We start from the raw sequence: 23,081 nt of genomic DNA, 5'->3' as shown, positions 1-23,081 counted from the left end.
CAATGGCAAATTATTGTTTGATCTGCAATTTGACCACTACATTTCCTGATTCAATTAAAATTGGCGTTTGAAAATTCCTCTATTATACAATGCACATGTTGGAAAACGACAAACCAAAGTGCAGCTTCAATTCATCTTGACATTCCCCACGAAGCCTAAAAAAACTTTTTGTGAGCAGTGTTTTTTAATTTCCTGAACCTGATGTTTGAAATATGAATATTTGCAACGTATTTTCAAGAAAAATGTGGAATGCTAATAAAAGCATTGATGAAACTCAACGTGCCGTTCAAACAAATTTCTTCTTCTATGGATGGCAAAATGCATACCATCGTCTGTCCATCAAAGCGCAGTTAATGACGTCAAAGTTACGCGTCAAAGGGATCAAAGATTTGTGCGATGACGTCACAGCGCAACACTTCAGTTAAGTCTGATTAATGTCCAGCTGCAAGCATCGCATAAAGTCTGCTGTCCTCTGGGCTTGCATCCACCAAACACCTCAATAGTGGTAAGTAATAACGTAATTTGGATATTTTGCTAACATGTTGGCCTATGTTCTATTTACTAATAACACGTTGACCATTTTTTGTTTGTGCACGCGCGCGCGTGTCTGCTTGTGGAGTGCTTAAGCTGTTTGTTTAGCTTATTAAAATAGTTCTCAATCGTGGTGGTAAGTACTATCAAAAGTGAATATATTTTTCGTTATTTTGTCTCGTTTTGAGTGTACCCAATGTAGCGGAGGCTTTCAAACTGGGGTTACCGGACCGACGAGGGTCCATCAAGCGTACCTTGAGGGTCTGCAATGTTGCTAACAATCAAAAATGTTGAAAGACGTTTAAAATTGCATATCCACATATGGATAACAGCACGGCAATAAACAAACTTAATAAAGCAATTTCTTTTGTACCTAGGCTGTAGGTGAATTCATCGCGCTAAATAAGATTTTGTAAGAGTTCAATATTGTTAGTTCACTAAAGCACTAACAAGCATCACTAGTGGAATGTGAAAGACTCAGACTTACTGCCAGAGTACAGGTCAGTTGTATTTAACTTACAAGTTACAAAAAAAGAACAAATCAAACAACACACTGGGGCTGTGGCAACTGAAAAAATTGAGTTGGCTGACATTTCTAGACAGAAGTCCCTTCCTGGTTGTGGCATCTTGGTATTCAGATTTTGATTGCCCAATTAAAAACAAATTGGACTAAATCATGAATAACTTACAGTAACTAATTCTGGTATTGTTTCCCTAATTATATTTCCTCTTGTTTGTGAATTAGCTATTGAAACACTACTGCTTCATGCTTCGGTAGCAAATGTCCATTCTCATATTCAGAATGGCGCGCGTGAGAGACGGTAGTTTAATTCAGCGATAAACTCCATTTTCCTTGGAAGTGTCTGTTTCCTCAGCTTTGCCCCGCCTCAGCAATGCGCATCAATACATCTCCCCTGGTCTTGCTTGCCAGGGTAGAGAAATTTCCCCCTGTCGATGGGGGCGGGTGCAAGGCGGAAGTGACCACTGGGAGGCGCACTGCGTCTTCCTGAAGTGGCTTGGTGGGCGGTACCTGCTACCCAACTAACCACTAGCTACTTCTAGCTATCGATCGTCGGCGTTTAGCTCGACAGTTTTGCAATGACTGGATTGTTTCTTTCGGGTGAATACTGCAAGCCGAGGCGACCAGAAATGGTTCTTTGGGAACCGCCGTACAAGTAAGAGCCGTCCTTGTTTGTTTTCGTAAAATAGACACTACGTTTGATCGGCGGTTGTGGTTTTTAAAAAACGGCGGAGACAGGCTACGTTTCTTTACTCTTGCTAGCAGAGGACGGAGGTCGATAGAATTGGGAGTCCCCCACCAGTATTTCATCCGAGTAGTTTTTCCCTCTGAATTAAAACGATGTTCTTTTGCATATTAAAACAATGGATATAACTGAATGAGCATTTGCTCTCATTTCCGCTTGAATGCGATTGCAACTCAATGACAGCTACATACGTGCAGCTCATTTAGAGCTGGCAAAGCGATGCGACCGTTATCGTTCAAATGTGTTAAGTACAAATGGCTGGACTCGCGTCCGGGCGGTGTCTTATAATGAATTTTTATTAATTGCATGCGTTTTCGCTCAGCGATGATGACAGGAGAGCTCGCGCTGCCTTCACAATCCCACACAACTCATTTCCCCCCAATAGGAAATGCCAGACGTCTTCCGTTTTTTTTGTTTTTGTTTTTTTTTTCAAACAGCACTGCCTTTTTTTTTTATCATTACGTGAACATCATAGCCGCCTGGCAGATTAAACACTTCTAAAGCTTTTTTTAGATTGTAATTACGACAGGCGTGGCGCCCTTATCGGCATCGAACTGGAAAAACAGTAATTGAACTGCGTTTTTCATGATGATAGGGAAATTCTCCACAGGCTCCTGAAAGCGTCTTGTTACGTAATTATCAAGTGGGCGTGTTCGTGCATGGGGATAGGGAGGGGGGAGCAGACTGATTACTATTAGTGTACACGCTCTCCGCCACACAAAAGTGGGCTTAACCGTTGAAATTCTCGAACACTCTGATAGTTTGGCAGACGGGAACGAGTAGGGGCAAAGTCGTCGTCTTTTTAACAAACGTGCAGGTAAGACGCCATCTTTCCTCCCCCGCACACTTGGCGTTCACGCGTGTGTGTAGTATTGTCTTAACAGCTTTTGGATGCCAATCAAATAGATGCTAATGAGGAGGTTTGGACTATTGCCTTGTTGGGATCTCCTTTTCGTGATAAAAGAAAAAGAGCTGAGCCAAGACGGCATTTGTGATGTCTCTGTTCGGAGAGGGACGAATTGTGTCGTCCAGGTGCCACATTTGCGGGGTACAAGTTAGCACGCGTGCTGCCCTTGTGTTTACGTGTGGTACGTGGCTAGCAGAGCCACGTGGTCCGTGGAGCTTGAAAACATGTGGCCACTGTAAACACGACCACGTCCGTCAGCCTGCTCCAGGCTCGCTTTCAAAATGTCATAACAGCAACGTGTTAACTCTAGTTTACAATTTTAAGTATAACTGAACTGCAGAAGTATTTTTTCCCCTACTTTCGCCTGCTTTTGTGCTTCATCCATCGGGGATGTCTTCGTTCGTTTCATCTCAATGCACAAGCTGTGTATTAAATGTGGCCTTTCACAACAATAACGAGAAGTTATTAACACGTCTGTACATTTATTTTTAAAAAATAGTTAATAGTTTATTTTTGTTGTTGCTGCTGTACCGAGTAAGCTTGTCTAACCGCACTGCGTTTTCCCCACATAAATCTTTTTTCCTCAATTTCAAATTTCTCTCACTCTTAGCGTATATTAAAAATAAAAGGGCGACAGTATGCCAAACACGTTTTGAGCCACCACCCTTTTTTTGACCAGAGTTATTTGATTATTTCGTTTTGACTAGGGTTTCAAAGTCAAATTTAAATGTTTGGTAATTATGGTAAATGTTTGGAATGAAAACGGATTGTTTTATTTAAGCTTTCATATTTTGTTTTTTACCCATGCATGGAGTATTTGTCGATTGCTGCATTTATTTAAAAAAAAAAAAGTCACCAAGCTTTGTGTAATAAAGTACAATTCTCAAATGATTTTGACCTTTCTTCTGTCCAGAACCAAAGTAAATACAATTGAAAAGAACCCCTAAAGCTCAAGTATAATATTGACAAATTCAAAAGCAAAGAACAGTTTTGCTTTAAGTAATTAACTTAAGATCTAGTTTGTCAGTTTTTGTATTTTTTCAAAAGTATTTTTAATTTTATTTTGTCGACTTTTTTTCAATTTTACTTTATTTTGTTAACTATGTGGCTGACTTGCTGTTTTCCTCATACCAAACAATTTTTGAAACATGTTTTTCCCCCTCACCAGCTGTAAGGTAGCCGGTAATTATTTTTTTATAGATATCAAGAAAAGGACATTGTCACTGTCAAAACACAATCCTTAAGAAATATATTTTTTTAATGTTTAAGACTTTAATTGGATGAGTGGAAAATGAGATGACAAACCACCTTGCATGGCTGGTCTGGTCAGTATGCCTGCTGTCCAAGAGCAAGGCTACACTCCCTCCAGCTCTCGTATGCATGTCTGATGTAAAGTTGTGCCGGTGAAGCAAGGCAAACTCAGGTTGTCGTAAGTTTTCAACACGTCGATCGATGCTTGTTACGCTAAAAATAAAACTCTGCTTTTGCAATGGTCAAGCAGGTCTTTGTCAATTTTCAGTGATTCTGCCTGTGGAAGTTTTTCTTGAGCAAAAAATTAAACTCACTAGTTGTTTTGTTGAAAATTTGTTGCTCAATACATCGATCATACTGCTAAATTCACCAAAGATCCCGGATACGCGTGTGCCTTTGTTTTACTGACCTGATTTGGTTGACGATTGGTAAAGGGAGCATGATTCAGAAACCCTGTATTTTTTGCTTCATTTGTAAATGGGCTTTAAAACTACAAAAGCTGCTATACTGCCCCGAAAAATACAATCCGTTTCATTGCTCAAGTTGATTAATCACTCAGCTTCTAATTGAACGTGGTTTATCACTGAGCATAAATCTCAAGTGATGTCTTTGATATTTACCAATTGGTATTTCCAATGAAAGGTGTACATAATATGATGTACGTTATAGCTCAGATTAGACTGTTGGTACTATGCTGTGACAACTGCTGCCACAACACTGAACCTTTCAAATGTAAAATAAAAAACATTATTGACGCTGCAAAGGCATGAGTTTCAATATCTATTCTAGGGTGGGATGACACAAAGCATTTGACGCTTACCTGTCTTGGTTTACTTCCACCTGTCTCTGTTGTTGGCCTGCTTGTTGCATGGTAGCTAGCAGAAGGTCTTTGGGGGTTTGCTCATGATCCTCCCTTCTTTGTGCCCACAGCCACTGCGACAGTGACGGCACAAAATGAAGGAAGAAGCACACACACCCCCCCCCCCCCCCCTTCTCTCTCTTTGTTGCGGAAACCCACCTTAATTAACAGACCTGCCATATTGACAAGACGCTAACCCAGCATTGTCTTGTATATCCGCGAGTGCTATGACGTTGACACCACCCAACTGGTACAAGCGGTTGAAGGTGTGACGCTCATCTGTGGTCCACCAAGTGCCATTTTGGTTTTGAGACAGTGCCAGCAGAGAGACGGCGCCAGCAGAGAGACGAGACGGCCGCGAGCGTTGACCCATCGTGTTAATGATGTTATGAATCAAAGTTAATAAGCCACCGCCAACATCGATAACATTGGCGCTCGCGCTTTGTGTCTGGGAAATGTGCTTTTCATTTTCATTCTGCCTGACGTGCAGATGAGAGCAAGTCAAAAGCGAAAGGTGGGAGTTTATGTGAGCAGTTGACAGAGCCTCGAGACTCACTCACCTAAACCTCACCTTCAGTGCCCCACCACTCCCTTTGTCTTCCTCAACCCCCTCGCTCACACGCACAGGCACACGAGCATCTCATTAATTGAACTACCATCTGCTCCATATGTACCATCCCAATTAGAGGGATTGAACTTTCACCCCACCTGTCTAAATCTGAGAGGTGGAACTATATGAACACACTAGCACGCACACACTCGGTGTAAACTGTCCAGACTTTGAGCCTTTCCTTGTTGTGTCTTTCCACAGGGTCTGAACTGGATTGTCAGCCTTGTATAGTGTTTTTGGTCACCGCCCCCTCACGTGTCCTCTGGACCTCGGCTGGCCATGGTGGTCTGAAGAAAGGGGAGGTGCTGCGTGCGTGTGTCTTGACTCGAAGGGACCCGGAACGAAGAGAAGCACTTTCCCAAGCTCGATTCCAATATGTCTCAAAACCGAGAACTTGTTGTGTTTTACATTGGCTATAAACTCTCCCAGAGAAACTACCCCCTCAACCTCGTTGGACTCACGCAGGACTTGAACAGGACTGACGGCGGCGCGGAAGCCTCAGGCGAGGAGCAGCGCATACAGACGCCCGCCAACGGGACTACCAATGGCACCAGTCCCCCAGCGTCGCCGCTACGACAGACGGCGAGCCTAAACGCGGTGAAGGAGGCCCTGCGGGACTCGGCCAATGAGTTTGAGGTGCGCTACTCCCACGCCTTCAGCGACCTGGACCAACAGCTACACATCACGCCGGCCACGGCCTACCAAAGCTTTGAGAACGTTGTGAATGAGGTATTCCGGGACGACATCAACTGGGGCCGCATTGTGGGGCTCTTTGCGTTTGGCGGCGCGCTGTGCGTCGAGTGCATGGAGAAGGAGATGAGCCCTCTGGTGGGCAGGATCATCGAGTGGATGACGGTATACCTGGATAACCACCTTCAGCCCTGGATAGAGAGCCAAGGAGGCTGGGTGAGTCTCAAATGCATGCACCTCACTCACTGAGTTGTTCACTTAGGCTCGTTGCGGTTGGGCATCGTAAAAGTCAGACTTGCTTCTTTTCACAGCACAATACCGGTTTGGTTCTGCTTTGATTCGCCCCGTTGGGCTTTTTTTAAAAAAAAAAAAAAAAATCACCCGTCAACCGTGTCAGGAAACTCATAGCGCACTGAGCCCATCTGTCGGAACGACACACAAGCACTTCGAGATGTTGCAATCTGATCACGTGATCCGTAATTGTGAGTAATTTCTTGATTTACGTATTTGATAAATATTTCTTAAACGCAGCTTAAACCGTCAGGTTGACACATGTTGATGCAAGCAATGACGATTAGATGAGTTTGTTGCTGTAGACGGTGCATGCACATGTCGCCGAGTAAGATGGGACACTGGTTAAAGCGGATCCCACACTCACTCACCCAATATTCATCTCGAAAGTGAGAGTAGCGTCTTCCATGGTGTACTCTTGGAACTCGGGTTCAGAAGTAGTACCTTACAGTAACTAGCAGATGCCAATGGAAAATCTCCAGACTGTGGCCTAACGTTTTCAAGTTGGCTCTGGAATTTTTTTGTGTGTGTTTGGAGTTGGCTCTGGAATTTTTTTTGTTTGTGTTTGGATTCTTTCGACACGGAAGGAGTGGTTCGTTGTTGATAAAGAAGTCCCGAAACATTTCTACCATATTGTTTATGATGTGATTTTGACATGACGTGTTGGTGGGGTATTGTCAGAGGGTCATGGGAGACTTGAGACTAGATAGAACGCTGTCAACAGAGACACAGATTGTGCACAAACAATGGTCAAATGACAGCTTGCTCAGCTGCTGGCTAATTGATCAACAACTAGACGCTCGATGAGCTCAATGAACACAGGAGGACATCAGCCTTTGGAGCCGCCGTGCCGTCCACCCGCCGTGCCTGGGGGCTGAGTTGTATCATCTCAGGGTGGGGAAGATTCCAGGCCATCACAGATAGTCCTTTGTTTCACAACGGTCACTCGATTGGTTCTTGGCCATCCTCTCTCTTTTCTTTTTTTTTTTCTCCTCCCTGTTCTCCTCCCTTGCCCCGGCCTCTCCTCTAGCAAGCGTTTGTCCGTGGGAGCTGCCTGCACATGAAAGCTATGTTTTTCTCGCACAGGGTTGGCTAGGGCCAGGCCGTCCCAGTACAGTCTGACCCGTGTGTGCACGTGCGTGCACTGCAGAACCGTTAAGGTCAGCTTTTTCCTTTGTGCCAGCCATTTGATGGTATGAAGGAGAACGGCAGCCACGGGGAGGGGCTGTTTATGTCCACTCTGGTGTTCTGTATAGCGGCAGGTCAAAGGCCGACGCTATGGCAACCGCCATCCCAGCGGCTGCTGCGTTGTGCACCTAGGAGGAAAGCTCACTGGGCAGGCCGCAGCTTTTGTCTCTTTGCACCGCCAGATGCCCATTTTAAAAGGGGATGTAACGTACAACGATAGAAGCAGGCATTTAATGTTTCTCCATGTGTTCAATTTGAATGGTGGCCAATCGAGTGTACAATTGGCGAGCCTGGCATGTTGAGCATCGTACATTTTTGGAGGCTGTATGTCCAGTTTCAGCGCTTTGAATAAGAGCTCACCTCACATATTGCTGCTGCTCGTGTTGAGATGGCATCTTTCTGGAATACACTCTGTGCAAAATACTTAACTAAATCCTTGTATGCTTACTAAATAGAATGGAAATCACATATCACCTTAACACAATGGCCTGTCAATCTTTCAGAAAACATAAAAAAAACTGAACCAAATACTGCTAATATTTACAATTTCATTTCAGGGGTGGAATTAAGAGGTGGAATTTGTTTACCTAAAGATGTTGCAGATTTAAGATATTTAAGGCAATTTATTGCTCATGAAAATGTGATCAAGGCCGTTATTTTAAGAATGTGACGATATACAAACACACCCTTGTCACACTTGCGAGTCGTCATTGAGTGTTTGCGTGTCAACGTAACCTGGACCGGGAGAAGTAAGTGAATGAAAGTTAAATGGCTCAGCGTCTATGCTTTCACTTCTCCTGCCGATGATAGCACTTCCCGGCGCGCATGGTGCCAGTTCCTCCAAAGCCAGCCCTCCCCTCTTCGGTTGGCTTTTTATTGCACTGTGCAGAGAGCATATAAGTGTAACCCTTCTTGCTTATTTATGAGCACACTCCAGCCGCCAGGGCAGTCCCGACAGCACAGATGGAAACTTGAGTGTTTTACCACCAGAGTATCGTAGCATCCCTCCCCCCCCCCGGTTCATATTTGAATTAGTCTCCTCATCAAACAAGCCTGTCTCACTTCTTCTTTTTTTGTGGTCTCGACGGCTCAAATTCAAAACACCCCAGATTCCCCGAAAGGCACCCGTTGCAAAACCCACGCAAGACGCTTTCTCGCTCGCTTCTCTCTTTTTTTTTTTGCCCCCTCTGTAGCTCTTGCAACCTGCCTTCCTTTCCCCTGGCACATCCTCGCAGGGATATGCCACCGGCAGATGTTGGATCATCGCCGTGAGGCAGGTGTGCCCTCCTCAATGTTAGCTGATGAAATGTTTGTCTGTTAGTCTGCACCACGTAGGTCATTTCTCTTTCACTCAGTTCCTCAGTCGCTTTCAAATGAAGCATTTCGGTATGCAGTAAAATGAAGGCGAGATAAAAGTGGGGAAACAAGAACCAGTTGACAGATAATGGGCGACCCTCCAGTCATCTTAGAAGTTTTGACACCCACTTGTAGGCGGCTCCATTTTCAACAAGTCAAGATTTGAGTAGGACAGGGATTTCCCTGCATAATTTTTCACATCACAAAACAAACACAATAACACACTAGATGAATCAGTCTGCTTTCATGAACGACTAGAGAATTCACACAATACTTGTAAGAGCCTGAAATCAGAAGATTTGGACAATCATAAGTTAAAAACTGCTCTAAAAAATTGCTTGATTATTAAATGTGGGCAATTTGAAAATTGATTTGTTATTGATTAATTTTGACACTTCCACCTGTATCTCCTAAAATGCCACTTAAGCGCGCTGTTGAAATGTCCTAAAAATGTGACACCATTTACATCACTGTTAAAATCTTTGTCCAGCTTTTTATTCACTTGGCATTTCAACACGGGAGTTTTTTCCTATAGACCCAGCTAACAATAATAATGAAAATCTATCATCTATCTCAATATGACCTTGTCAAACTGACCAGTTAAATCAACTGGGCTGGGGTGGGGTGCTGTAAGACTCTTAACTGCACAACCTTGTAGGGCGTATCCAGGAGTGTTTAGAAAACAGCTGCTTCTCAAGGAGTCTTCATTTTAGATTGAAACATCCCATCGTAGAAAGAATATTTCTCATTCCAAGTTACTGTATCAATGAAAATATTTCTCGACTATCTTAAATAATCGAATGTAGCCAATAAAACTTAATAAGGCTTCAGAAAACGCGCAGGCATCGTGACAATTCTTTGCAATATAGACTATAAATTACAATTTCAGTTCCTCATTGTGAGTACAATGATTCTGAAAACCTGTCATCCAACCTAAGTGTTCAGATGGAAGGTGGCAGGGGTCACAGGTTCTGCAGTGTAGCGCAAACCTTGCTGTCATTAATACCACCAGCCAGGCGAGCAAACGATCCCGCCGGAGCTTATTTTGGAGGCCGTGCTGAGCGAGCTGCTGAGATAGTGCCATATTAGCGGTTCCTGATGGGAGATAAATATTCTCGGCCAGAGCCGCGACCGAGCGAAGTGCCTGAGTAAAAGGCCATATATTGCCAGATAATAGACAGACAGGGGAGGAAGCGGCAGTGCCATCGACCCTAATAACACTGTTACCAGCCGAGGAAGCGATTGCAGTGATTACTCAGTGGAGACCGAGCTGCCTCAGGGTCGGGCTACAGCCTTATTACCAATTAGGGAAGAATAATATCTTAACTCGCTTTAGAGGGAAACAATGTCTTCCCCCTCCTCTGGCAGACATAAAAGTCTCTCTGGTCTGAAGAAGCTCGATGGCAGCTGGGTGGAGCTAATGCTTGGGGCAGAAACCTGTAAAAGAAGAAAAGTACTAAAAGGCCATTAGTCCAGTTGTTCCATGCCACTAAATATGTAAAAGGCATTTAGGTTGCCATTAAATTGCCTCTTCTCTTACCACCAAATTTAATTAGCATTTAAAAGGAAGACCAACGCATAGCTTTTTTTGTGGTACAAAACCATGGAAAAGCATCTCAAACTTCCCTCTTTGTCCATTAACATCATGATTTAGTTGTGTAATGTTGGTGCCATATTATTGATAGATTTTTATATTGATGGTCTTTCTTTTTGAAGTAGCTCATTAATTCATGTCTTATTCCCATTTTGGAATTCCCCATTCTATTTCCATCAAACGCTGCATTGCGCAGTGTGGTTTTGCCTTCAGGTCACCATTGTGAAGGTAACAGACTAGAAGATGGCCAGATGGACACGACCATGCAGTTCCTCCTTTCGCTAAATGGGACTCTAAATCTTACCACCTTAAAAAGCATCGGTTATTATCTGTGTCCCCCCTCTCATGTAATTAACATAGAGGTGGTTAGATCCACAGTCATCTGTCAGACTGGCTGCCCTAGAAGAGAGGGAAATCTCACCCTCGGGACGCATCCAGCCCGCCTCTTCCTCCGCTCCTCGTCCTTTATCTTCTATACGTCTCTTGCATCTCTTTGCCGGGCTTCCGATCGATTTTTGTCCCTTATTTTTCAGTCTGCGCCTCCCTCGCCACCCCGCTACTCACCTCTCTCGCTCAATACGTCCTTTCCCCATCAATCTTTATGTGCCCCTCATGTCCGCGTCCACATCGGCCTGTCGGTCCCCATTGAGATTGTGGCTAAATGAAAGAGAATTTCTTGCCAATTCAGAGCACGTGTAGCTTTGCTAATAAACATCGGGGACAGCGCCACGCTGGACCGATGACTATTTTAAACAAAGGACCTGAAGCCAGCCACATGCACGTGCAAAAAAAAAAACGTGTTTGCTAGAGTTGTGCACACAACTGGTCACGTATTTAGGTTGTTGTTGTTTTTATTTAATCATTCTTAAGGTTGAACCTCCTGCAATTTTGCTAACTTCTGACTGCTGGGTTAAAAATTGGACCAACCCAGGGTTATGTGCATTTTTTTTCTTCAAATTTTTAACCCGAATGGGGTTGTTTTTAACCCAGCGTCATTAAGGGTTTATACATGTAACACACACAAAGACAAAGCTCCAGCAAAACATCTCTTCGCATCCAGATTTGATCAGTGGAAGGCACTTTAGCTCGTTTTTGTGGGCGGCTCTGTACTGATCTGAATGTGCTCATATGTATGCGTATCTATTGTTTCCATATGCAGTACGCGTGTTTGTGTCTCTGGATGTGGGTGGGCCACTTTTTTTTTTTTTATATTTTCTTTTTTTTTATAAAAACATCCATAATACACAGCTTGGCAGTCTGTGTTTCTTTGTACTCAGTGGTGTGTGTCAGTCCCAAGCTGACAATGACAATGAACAGATTGTATCATCTGAGTCTCCCGCTGCTCTGCAATGAAAACATCAGGAATGTCATTTGCAAGTTTTGGTATGCAAGAAGGTGCGCCCGTTGGTCCCTCTTTGTTTTGATTTGTTTAGCCACCTTTAGATGAAACTGTACAGCAAATCACCTTCCCAACCATATGTAAGTAGATGATTATGTGGCAACAAAGATGCTTTCGTAATCAAAATCTAATGACAGTTCTATTAGATTGGTGTATACATAGATGCGAGTGGATTTAATTTATTTGTAGAGGCAAGATTATTTTTGTATGATTAGCAACAATGTACAGTAGATTTACTTAAAATGGCATCTATGTGTAGTGGTTCGGTCAGGAATCTGATTAAAATATTTTCCCATTGTGTAGTGTATTAAACATTATATAAACCTATATTTTTTATTAAACACAGCATCATCACACAAGAGGGATTCATGTTATACTCTTTTAGTTTAATTTTTATCACTAAACAATGCCAAATAAACAGTAATCTGAGGAAAAAATGGCACTTTATTGCAAAATTGTATTTGATTATTCAATGGAGTAATCAATTCTAGAACATATTAAATAGTGAGAGCCACAGTTAATTGTTTTCCAAAGTAAAAGATGTTTGTGAATTTTTTATCTCGATGAAACACAAAAGATAGTTCTGCTTTAATGATGGACTACAGAAATCAAAGAATTACTGTTGAGGCCAAAATCAAAACATTTGTACAATTTTTAAGTGAAACTATGCCTATAAACAAAAACTCGTGTGTAAATGAGCAGTCAGATTTTGCTGACATTATGGTGCTGACAATTTTGCACGATGATTCTATACATTGCTGTCATCCGTGTGAGACGGGCCATATGCTCTCATTTATGCATCCAGATGTATAACAGATTAGCAGCGTCTTCACTGTCTAGACTGGCAGCGCTGTCACAAAAGTGTTGCCAGTCCAGCGGCGTGAAGACTTCCCCCATTAGCGAATCCCACACACACATACGTACATAGTCACCCCCCATGAAAGACACAAAGAAGCCCCATGCGGCGAAAGATGAGCCACAATGGCCGATATGTCCCGGTGACTCAGCTCGACGAGGTCGTAGCTAGTCGGTGACACCATGGTGCACTGTGGCTTTGTGAAGCCAAGGCAAGAATCGTTTTGGTGTGCTGCTCCACTCCTTTCAGGCTTAGTGGTAAAATCAGGTCATGAGCAAACAGCCCCCCCAGCCCCCACTCATCATCTTGCCTCCATTTTTACCTCTCTGCTCTACCCCTACGGGTAGCCAGCCCCCTTTCTCATTTCACCAAAATTAAAAAAGCTAACCCTATTGTCTTTTGTTTTTTTTTTCCACGCACCCCTCTCATTTCAATGCACTCTCTTCCTCTGTCGTATCTGTGATCAGATTATATGGCATATCGCAGGATTAGTGTGGCTTGTGGCGTGTGTAAAGATGGAGAGCAGTGGGTATGTTGATGAGGCTTTCATGCAAATGCTCACTGCCCGACTTATGAGGACTAAATGATGATAAAGAGCATCGAGGCCACGGTACCCGTGCGCATCCCAGACTGGTTTCAGCCTTGGGGCGCTCTAGGCAATAACGATATTGTCAGCGGCTAAGCAATAAGAGTGCAGATAATAAAACAATTTGTGCACAACATGAAGATGAAATCCTGCTCCACAAATCATGCTCCTTTTCAAGTGTCTCCCCTCATCGTTGACTTTGCAGCACCCCTTCTTCGTCCTTTCTGGGTTTCCATCCCAGGTTTACACTCTTGCATTAATGTAAGCTTAATCAGGAAGCATGGACCTGGCCAGAGCATTAAATGTAGATTAATTTAAGATTAAAAGGCTCAAGCATCAATCAGTTGGAGTGCACGTAATGTCTTAATAGTTCTAAATTAAAAAAACATGCATATACGTTTTAGAATGCAATGGAAAGCTTAATTTACCATCCTCCCACATATCACTAGTAGAATTTCAACTTAATAGTAGAATTTCAATTAAAGAAAAAAGCTAAAACTTAAATGGCTATCAGGTAGCGTGGAAACTTGTACCCAACCATTATTTTATTTTTTTACCTTTTATATATTCTAACCATTCCTGACAGGTGTAAACACAACCTAAAGTCATGGTTTTTCTGGGGAGGAAAAAAACTTTGCAAAGAAATCTCATACTCTATATATTATACAATCTCATACTCGAGCAATGATGGTACTGTAAATTCCTATGTACGTGTTGGGTGAAGGTTCAGGGTTCTCCTGGGGAGATTTTATGTACTGTACTGTCACTCTTGACACGCGCGCACACACACACACACACACACACACTACTTTCCAGTGTATGTCTGCTGTGTAAATTTTGTGTGCGTGTTGACAGAATGGGGTTTTGTGGAAAGAGATCCCCCTGAGTGGGAACAGATTGGTGTCTGGGCCTTCATGTCCTGACTCATTAATCTTGTCTTTAATTCATGGCCTCACTGTCAGTGCAACACACAAGCTCAGCAAGCCTTGGTACCAAGGTCCTAAAACAGAGGAAAGCGTACTTAGAGGCTCGTTGGCACAAGTAAAAGCATTGTTACTACAAGGAGGGAGGTTTAATATTTTAATATCCTCATTTGTTCTTGCTTCTTCGCCACTTATTGGAAACAATCCATCACACAAACACACGCCTCTTATCACTGATCTTGGGCACCAGTGCCAAGAATGTGAAATTAAAAGAACAAAATGCTTTAATGAATGATGGAGAGTAACCGAGCTGGTGATAAACATGCAGGAATTGTTTACTAGGAAGTCTTGCTAACTGGCAAAGGATTTCATGGAGAGTGTTGGTTGATTCTTGCTGCTAAACTAGGTGCTTCATTTTTCCCACATCTGTAACTGAAAAAAAAATTCCTCAAAATCCGACACATGAGCCCGTAATGGCATAATGACAAGATATGACTTGTAAACAAGAGTATTGCTTGATTTAAGTATTTTTCAATGTGGTGCCACAGTTTTGGCATGCTAAACTTTGGGCCGCGTCATCCAAATCCTGTTTTAGCAATTTTGTATGTGTGCTTAGCGTCTTTGTCCTCCACAGAAGAACCACCGCCCTCATCAGACTTGTAGAGCGTCAGCCATTGTCCCGACATTGCTGGATCCACCTTTCCTTCCTTAAGTTACTGGAACTGGAAAAAAGATGTCTTAACATTCATACCAGATAATTTTGCCTCCTCGTGGTTTGAGTCCTTTATATGCCTTTGGGCAACTCTTGGCTTGCTGCTTTGTGCTTTTTATTTCTTCAATACTGTGTCTTCGTCATCATTCTCATTTTGGATGCACCGTGTACACCGTGCTGTGGGTGATGTTTCTGAGCCGCTTGCTGACGTCATCCCGCTTTCTTTGCTTCTCATGCCAGGGAATCGGCTTATCGCTTGATTTACCCGATTGAACTGGGCTGTAGGTTTTTGTGCTCACAATCCCTTCCTGCCCTGGTCATATGAGATTGCTGGCAGATTTCCTTGCTTCTCAAATGTCAAAGCGATCGTGATGAAGTTGGAAAAACGAAGTCCTTGGAAAAAGGAAGGAATCATACCGAGGGGGCATTTTTCCTGGAAGACAATCTTTTGTTCTGACTTGGCACGAATGTAGATTTTCCAGATGTAGATTCAAAAAATGTTTTGCTTTACATTCCTTTTTCATGCTGAGGAAAACTTTGTGAGGTTATTGTAGTAAATGCTAAGAAAATTGCAAGTCAAAGTGTATAGTAAGTTAACAAGTTAACAAATCTAATTGAAGTAGTGTGTCACAGTGATTGGCTGATGTGTTTAGGGACTGGGCAAGCAGCAGGGTCACGTTACCTCACCGGATCACTCTGTCACTGTAAATAAACAGCATTTCGTCAGTCACCTTACATCAGTGCAAGTTTGCTCTGTAAACAAAAACACAAGAGGAAGGACGTGCTAGCACGCATGTGCATGTGTTGCAACCAAATGAAAGGTTGCTTAGCGACATTCCTCAAATAGTCCCTGGCTCTTTTGGGGTCTTAATGGGTACGGAAGTTCAGTCCTTTGAGTTTCAAGATTAATGCATTGTTTGTCCAAACCAGTGCTACTGGTGGGTCAGGACGCAAAGTGGTCTGAAAAATGTACAGGGGTTTCTCAGGGTACAACATTACAGACGGACAGCAATGCCCGGAATGGCAATGTGACTTGTTGATGTAACAAGTGGGCTACAGTTCAATTGGTCACAGGAAGTTAAGCAGGCAAGAGATGACAAATTCCACATGACCGATTCATTCACTTAACAGAAACTTAGATAAGAACTTTACAAGTAAGGCATCCGGAATTTAAAGGCTCGTTCGGGAGGAGTGTGTATGTGTGATCACTTAAAACGGACTCAGGCTAATCAGCACAGAAGAATGCTGCTCTTTGAGTCATGTATTAATTTAATTTTTACATCAAGTGAGTTCCCACACAGTCCTAAACTTTCCATTGTAGCTTCTTGTGTTTCTGTGACTTTGTGTCCATTTGAAAGTCTCTGGCACGCTCTTCGCACCATTGTACAAAAATGCTTGTGTGCGCAAGAATAGCTTTGACAGCATTGTGTTGAAGGTGAATACTTAACGCTTGGTCATTCTGAACTGCCTGGAACTCTCTGCTGCACTCCAGCGTCAAATAAGCATTGTTTGGTCCAAAAGTTCATCAGACTAATGTAGTTTGAAGCAGACTGATCGGAATTGGTTGGAAAAGTGTGGGGACTTGACAATGGCCAATCAGAACAGAAAATTGAAGCCTAAAGGCCATGTCGCCATGTCCACACTTTTTCTCCCACTCAGAGGTTTGAATATGCCATTTTTGTGTTTTTTCCCCAGCCTGGTGGTCACAATAGTGGCATGTTAAAATTTGGTGCTAAACTTAGGGTCATTAATCGCTCTTGTTGGGTGGGGTATGTTGATATTTAATGTGTTGGTAACATTATTTTGGTTTTCACACGGGCCAAAAATGTGTCTATTTGGTATTGATTACTTTTTTTTTTTTCATGGCCCATAAAAAAAAAAAATGTCATGGGTTCAGTGTCAAGCAAAAGACATTTAACGGCTTCATTTCGGATTACCTTATTTGGAAACTATGGTACTTGTAACACAAAATGTAGGCCGCTTGGGGAGATACTATTTAGCAACGTGTATTTCTAGTTTTTATGTTCATGCCCAGTTAATCATCGCAGTTATTGACAATTTGATGGATAGGGACCGTTGATCATTCTCAGCTACTGTTGGCGATCGAATTTCCCTTTGTTTTTGTTTTTTGCTGTCAGCATGGAAAAAAAGTCACTTGTGTGTTGGACTTGTTATGGCGCAACACAGACGCAACCAACCAGTCCGAGGTGATGAATAAGAAGCTCCTGCTAATGATCGTTAAAACGTTTCTTTCTCCACATGCTGCAGTGTTTGGACCATTTGTCAGCCACACTAATCAGCTGCTTTCTCGTTGCTGTGGCAACCAACCGCATGATCTCTCAACCCTTTTTCTCACTCACCTTGTTTCTTTCTTCAGCTAATCTCTGGGCCCTCCAGGCTTCCTCCCCTACCACCCATTCCCCCCCCCCCCCCCCCCCCGGCCAAAATTCAGAACAAGTGAAAAGTTTCAAAATGTTACGGGATTTCCCACGTGGGAGTGGATAAAGAAAAAGGTGCGTTTGTATGAAATGAAAGAAAATGGTGGCTTTAAAGGGGGGGAGGGGGGCTGATGGAATACGTTCCTTCCTACTACATAATAAAGGAGTGGCCCTCGGGATCCTTGAATTACAATGAATATCTAATCCAATGGGTGGAGAACAGGCAGTAAAACTTGTTTAAATGGAGCTGATGCAAATGGTAGAGTATGCATCTGGATGGAGTGGTGCACAATTTTAGTATTTTGAGTCAGATACCCATGCACGTGCATGTCGTACGCAAGAACACCTCAACATGTGCAATCGCACATGAATGCTTGGTATGCAAATGAATGAATAGCGAAAGATATAACAATGAGGAAATGTGAGAAATTGAATTTGGCACTGTTCAACCTTCAAATAACATTGCTTAAGTATTTTTCATCACACGTGTTTTCCCTGATCGTAGCGCCTAAGTTTAAGTGGACCTCTCCACATGTCTGTCTGAAGGACAATATTTTCCTCGTGTAATGATAATTTAAGCTCATTTACGCAACACTCACAATGTCATCAAAGCAGCACATTTACATTTTGCATCGCAACCAGCATAATCAAACGTTTACTAGCTAAATTTGCTCTTCATCTGGTTGTCCACCCTTGTCTTACGAAATATTCTTATTTTTTCAATATACGAATAGAGGCCGATTAAGTACATGATGCAATGTCGCTATGGCAACAAGAAATGCAACAAGCCTTTGAATTTGTTAACTATTCACAACTATTGTTGAGGACTTGTGTGTTAATTTAAGCTCATCAGCAGCATGCCTCAGGGTTTGCATCTTTTGTTACTCCCAAGTGATCGATACAGCTTGTGCACTATTGACATGCCCTGGCTTGTCCCTCGTATAGGTGTCAGTCACCCTCATCACAAGGTACTTGGCCATTCCACCCACATTGCTCACATTGCTTCTGACTGATTACACAAGAGTTGCATAGCCTTTGTTCAGGCCGCCCATTTCTAGTTAGAAAGAATGAAGTCAACTATTGAAAGCAAGCATGACTCATTATTCCAGAATTTGCCAATCCCTGGTGACAGCTTTGGTCTGCTTGAGTAAGTGTGTCCTGTCATCCTGTCCCCGCCCCATTTGGGTCAGAAGTCATGGCAGTGTGGTGGTGGGTTCACTCAGGGTTTATGTTTATCTGGAGGGTTGCTCTTAATCTCGGCATGCACTACAATCGAGGCTTGTTGAGGAAGTCAAGGCGACAGAGAAACAAGAGAAGCAGTCTTTTTCTCTGCGGGTTCCCCGCATTCCTTATACAAGTTAAGAATCAAGGCCCACGCTTGGAAGGTTGGAATCCATGGCCGTCACCACCTTCTGCCATGTCCTCACATATCCAAGGCTTTTTTTTTTTTTGATACAGCAGGACCTCCAAAGTCCAAAAGATTTGATTAATTTCAAAACAAATACTACTTAGTGCAACTTTGTCTATCTTGTGTGGCCACGTGTCAATGCCAAGAGCAAGAGGCGAGGTACGGTCAATGTTTGTTGCCTTAAATGAACCTTGTATGCAGTTAAAATTAGTAAACATTGACAGAAGATGAATGGACATAACCACTTGGATTACACCCACAGCATCGAACATCAGTGCAAGAGCTCATTTTCTTTAGAAATTCAGAGCTCACTTCTTTTTTTAGTCATTGTGATGATACTTTGGAGGGGTGAACAAATACTGCATCATATGTCATCCGAATATTGCTCACGCTCAAGGGAGAATACAGCTGCTTTTGTCATTTATCATGAAAGTAAACGCGTGTTAAAATCCAAACCGATTTTGCGTCAGAACCATTTTGTCTGATTAGGAGTCACGTTGAACTGCGTAATATAGGCCCAAAAGTAAAAAGGTGCATTTGTTTATCTTTTTCGGCAGTCATGTCAAGCACGATTGATGCCAGAAGAGAACGGTCATATTTTTTTTTCTGTTCACCACAGTGGTCTCTTTTTCTTGTACAATGAACACACATCAACACTAAATACTTAGATAATGGTAAAGATACTAAAAAGTTGCATGACAATTGCTTTTTATGCACTCAGGTTTTACGTACACAAACACGTATAGGATTGAGGTCATTGCACCGTCTTATCTTCCAGCAGCATGTCGACACCCAGCAAAATTCTTAGAAACCTTTGCAAGATTTGTTGGTTTAGAAGTTCCTGTCAGTGCAACGACATTACACGATGCACTCCTACGCACTCAAGTTTTTGTCATCCTGTGCACACATGATGCTATTGAATTTGAAGTTGGAGTGAAAATTTACGGAACTCAAGGACCCCATGAGTCCTAATATTGAAATCGTATTATCTTGTCGTGATAAACCTGATTGAGTGAAGGTGTCTCACTGATTCAATAACAGGCCAATTCGTCTTATTGAACTTCTTCTATAGTCATCTTGTTTCCCAGAAGCAGCCATCAACACCTCCACAACAGTTTCACTTTTCTGCCTTATCTGTCTGCAGTTTCCCGTACAAGGCCAGAATGTTCCACTTGTTTGGTTCGCCCCTCCACGCAGAATTAGTCATGGGTCATTTTTGTCTGACTAATTGAGAATGACTGGCAATTTTTTGAAGGCACTTAGAACGACATGGGCATCATCAGCACTGAGTCAGATTGCTGTCCATTGGGAACCTGACAGACGCCCCCTAATGGTGAAAGATATTTGTTTTTATTTCCAGGAAATGATTTCAGTGGGTGGTGGCGATGTGGGCCCTGAGCTGCAAAAGAATGTCAACATCTCACATGACTCTCCTACAGCATTACTGGAATGAGGGCAAAAGGGACTAGTAGCAAATTCCAAGGTTCCTCCGTTGTATCTAAAAGGTGTTTACCATACACAGTCGTGACCAAGGTGGTCGTTGGAACTTTTCATTTTCTTTAACTGTGTTGCTATGGTGACGTAGACTCTCTACACAGCTGTAGGTGGACGTATGAAGCCTACCAGGCTAATGAAAACCTATTTTGTTCATTAACAGTCTTGAAGACGTTAATCCTTCACTGAAAATAGCATTTCACAACCAGAGATGCATGAGGGCCATATGAAATTTGTGAGGGCCACCAGATGGAGGTTTTATGGACAGCTTGATAGAAATTCTAAATAAAGGAGGTGGTGGACTTCATGCATCAATACATTTTATTTGTCAGTAGGTGGCACCTCTAAATGGGGCCAGGACAGTTATCACATCAGACTCGGGCTCATCGAATTGCTTTAATATTGAAAAATGATTGGCTTACGGAGTTTGAGGCATGACTTCTCAAGGCGTCATTGTGTGTTTACTTGATAGCCGAGATGTAAGATACGTTTTACCTGGATGTAAATATATTTGGTGAGGTTTTTAATATGCAAATGATGGTGCAGAATCCAAGTTTGTTTCCGGTTCTTAGACATGATATAAGTATGTAAATATATTGGGTGAGGTTTTTAATATGCAAATGATGGTGCAGAAACCAAGTTTGTTTCCGGTTCTTAGACATGATATAAGTGTGCCCCCTGCTGGTTGCTGTCGGGTTTTCAGAGGTAATGCAAATGCGGAGTTACTGTAAGTCAGCAGCAATACCTAAACCTTTGTGCTCATGGCCCATGCTTAATTTTGAAAGATTAGGCACATCATTTTTTAGACAAACCATAAACAAGTTACCAATTTCAACACTTTGTTAAATGCACATATTTTACTACAGATTTTCTAAATTTTATTTACAATAAACATATGAAATTAAGTTAAAAAATAAAAAGAATAAATCGAGCCAATTCAGTAAGGAGAATCGTGCACCGTATATTGAATTGAATTAAACTCTGACGGACTACAGAATAAGAGGTGGGCTGGATTGAGCTCATGGCTGTTCTTTATTTAGATTTGTGCAATTTTACCTGATCATCATCATTTAACTGTTAGCATTAAATTATGTTCCCTATGTTTGTTTTCCAGGAGCGTTTTGCTGAAATCTTTGGCCACGACGCGGCAGCGGAGATGCGCCGCTCCCAGGAGAGCTTCAAGAAGTGGCTGCTGGCTGGGATGACCTTGGTGACCGGTGTGGTGGTGGGCTCGCTCCTCGCCCAGAAGCGCCTGTGATGCCCTCATCTTACACACTTAGACGCATACACACAAATACACGACACAATTTGAAGATTCTGTTTGCCATCCCCTATTGGACTGAGAATTGACCTTGTTTTTGGAATGCTGTGAGAAACAAGTGGAAGGAAAGAATCTTTGTGTTCACATTACCCCTCCACCCCTGCCATTAACCTCAGCATAAACACGTAGACATGTTATTTTCAGGAAATCTCTTCCTTTTTATGGCCCCTGTTTGGTTTTTTCTCTGTAATCGTGCACACATTCATTCTATCTAAACTACCCATTTTGATACTCCGAGGAGGCTAAAGGTTGATGGGCCAGCCGCCAGAGTATGTGAACCAGCCTGACAAACATTACAGTGCACACTACCCACAAAGATTTGGAGCTTTTGGGCTTTCAGGTGCAGTTTCAGAATGAATGACCGTGTAGCACAAGGTCAAATGGAAATTTACCTATTAAGGTGTATGTCTTTTAGGGTTATCCTGATATTGCACCTGAAAGCCTTGTATAGCTTTTTGCAAGTAGTCTATTTAAATCCTAAAAAAAGCTGTTCCAAAACTTATGAAAACATGGAAGCCACAAATTATAATATATAGTAATGAACATTTGTTTGCATCATTATCTATTTTCTTTTTTGTAATTTTTATTTTTTTTGTTTTTTGAGGCCGGGGCCACGTAAGTTCCCGAAACTCGATCTAAATTGTCGGCATGTTGTCAGCCTTGGCTACTCCTTTGGCCTTGTGTCGACGCCATTCCTGACGCTGGCAGACGTCACAAGCTCGAGCATGGCTGTGCCATATGGAAAGCGAAGGGCGGGATGTGGTTACCGGAACAGTAAAGAAAATTAATAATAAACAAAGTGCTGCATTCCTCTCTGATACTGTCTCGCATGGTAGTTTGTAATGTGTGGTGCTTTTTGTTTATGAGAAGAAATTTTAGCTGTCGAATGCGGCTGTATGAAACAAAAGCGAGCTTACATTTTGCTCATCTGCTTTTAGTTGTATTTGGATTTTTAAGACAATTGAACCCCAGCTCTCCCAGCTGATTTATTGCTCAATTTTGAGTGGAGTTTTAATTTTTTTTTTTTTTTTTTAATAATAAATGTTTACGTTCAGCCAGCCAGAGCACAGTCTGCCGTGTATGTGCGCGCGCGTGTGTGTTGGGGCGCACGTTCTCCTCGTTTACTAGACAGTAGCTGACAATTGCAGCAAACGTAGCAGCTCACACCGCAGATAGAACATTTCTCAGCATGTTAGATATTTGGATGTAAAGTTGTAATGTTGATAGCACTGATCATTTAACACCCCCTGTTAAACATTTTCAATATGAGCAGTTAATAAAAGTTTATGATGCATTCATGTCTGCTTGTCTCATGGTTTGCACTTTACATCCTGTTTGGAAATCGCTAAAAGTCAAGATTTACCATCTCCATAATCCAACAATCACCTTCAATTCTTTATAA

At 42.4% G+C, this 23,081-nt stretch overlaps 1 protein-coding gene across 1 annotated transcript; it reads left to right on the top strand.

Moving 5' to 3' along the window:
* Positions 1 to 1,540: 1,540 nt before the first annotated feature.
* Positions 1,541 to 22,973, top strand: bcl2l1 (BCL2 like 1). Its single transcript, XM_049755690.1, has 3 exons — positions 1,541 to 1,706; positions 5,625 to 6,329; positions 21,473 to 22,973. Exons 2-3 carry the CDS (start codon positions 5,799 to 5,801, stop codon positions 21,614 to 21,616), a joined length of 675 nt encoding a protein of 224 aa, XP_049611647.1. The 5' UTR covers positions 1,541 to 1,706; positions 5,625 to 5,798; the 3' UTR covers positions 21,617 to 22,973.
* Positions 22,974 to 23,081: the final 108 nt, after the last annotated feature.

Source organism: Syngnathus scovelli, chromosome 2 (assembly GCF_024217435.2).
Source record: "Syngnathus scovelli strain Florida chromosome 2, RoL_Ssco_1.2, whole genome shotgun sequence".
Taxonomy (NCBI): Eukaryota; Metazoa; Chordata; class Actinopteri; order Syngnathiformes; family Syngnathidae; genus Syngnathus; species Syngnathus scovelli.
This window is presented reverse-complemented; position numbering and strand designations above follow the sequence as displayed.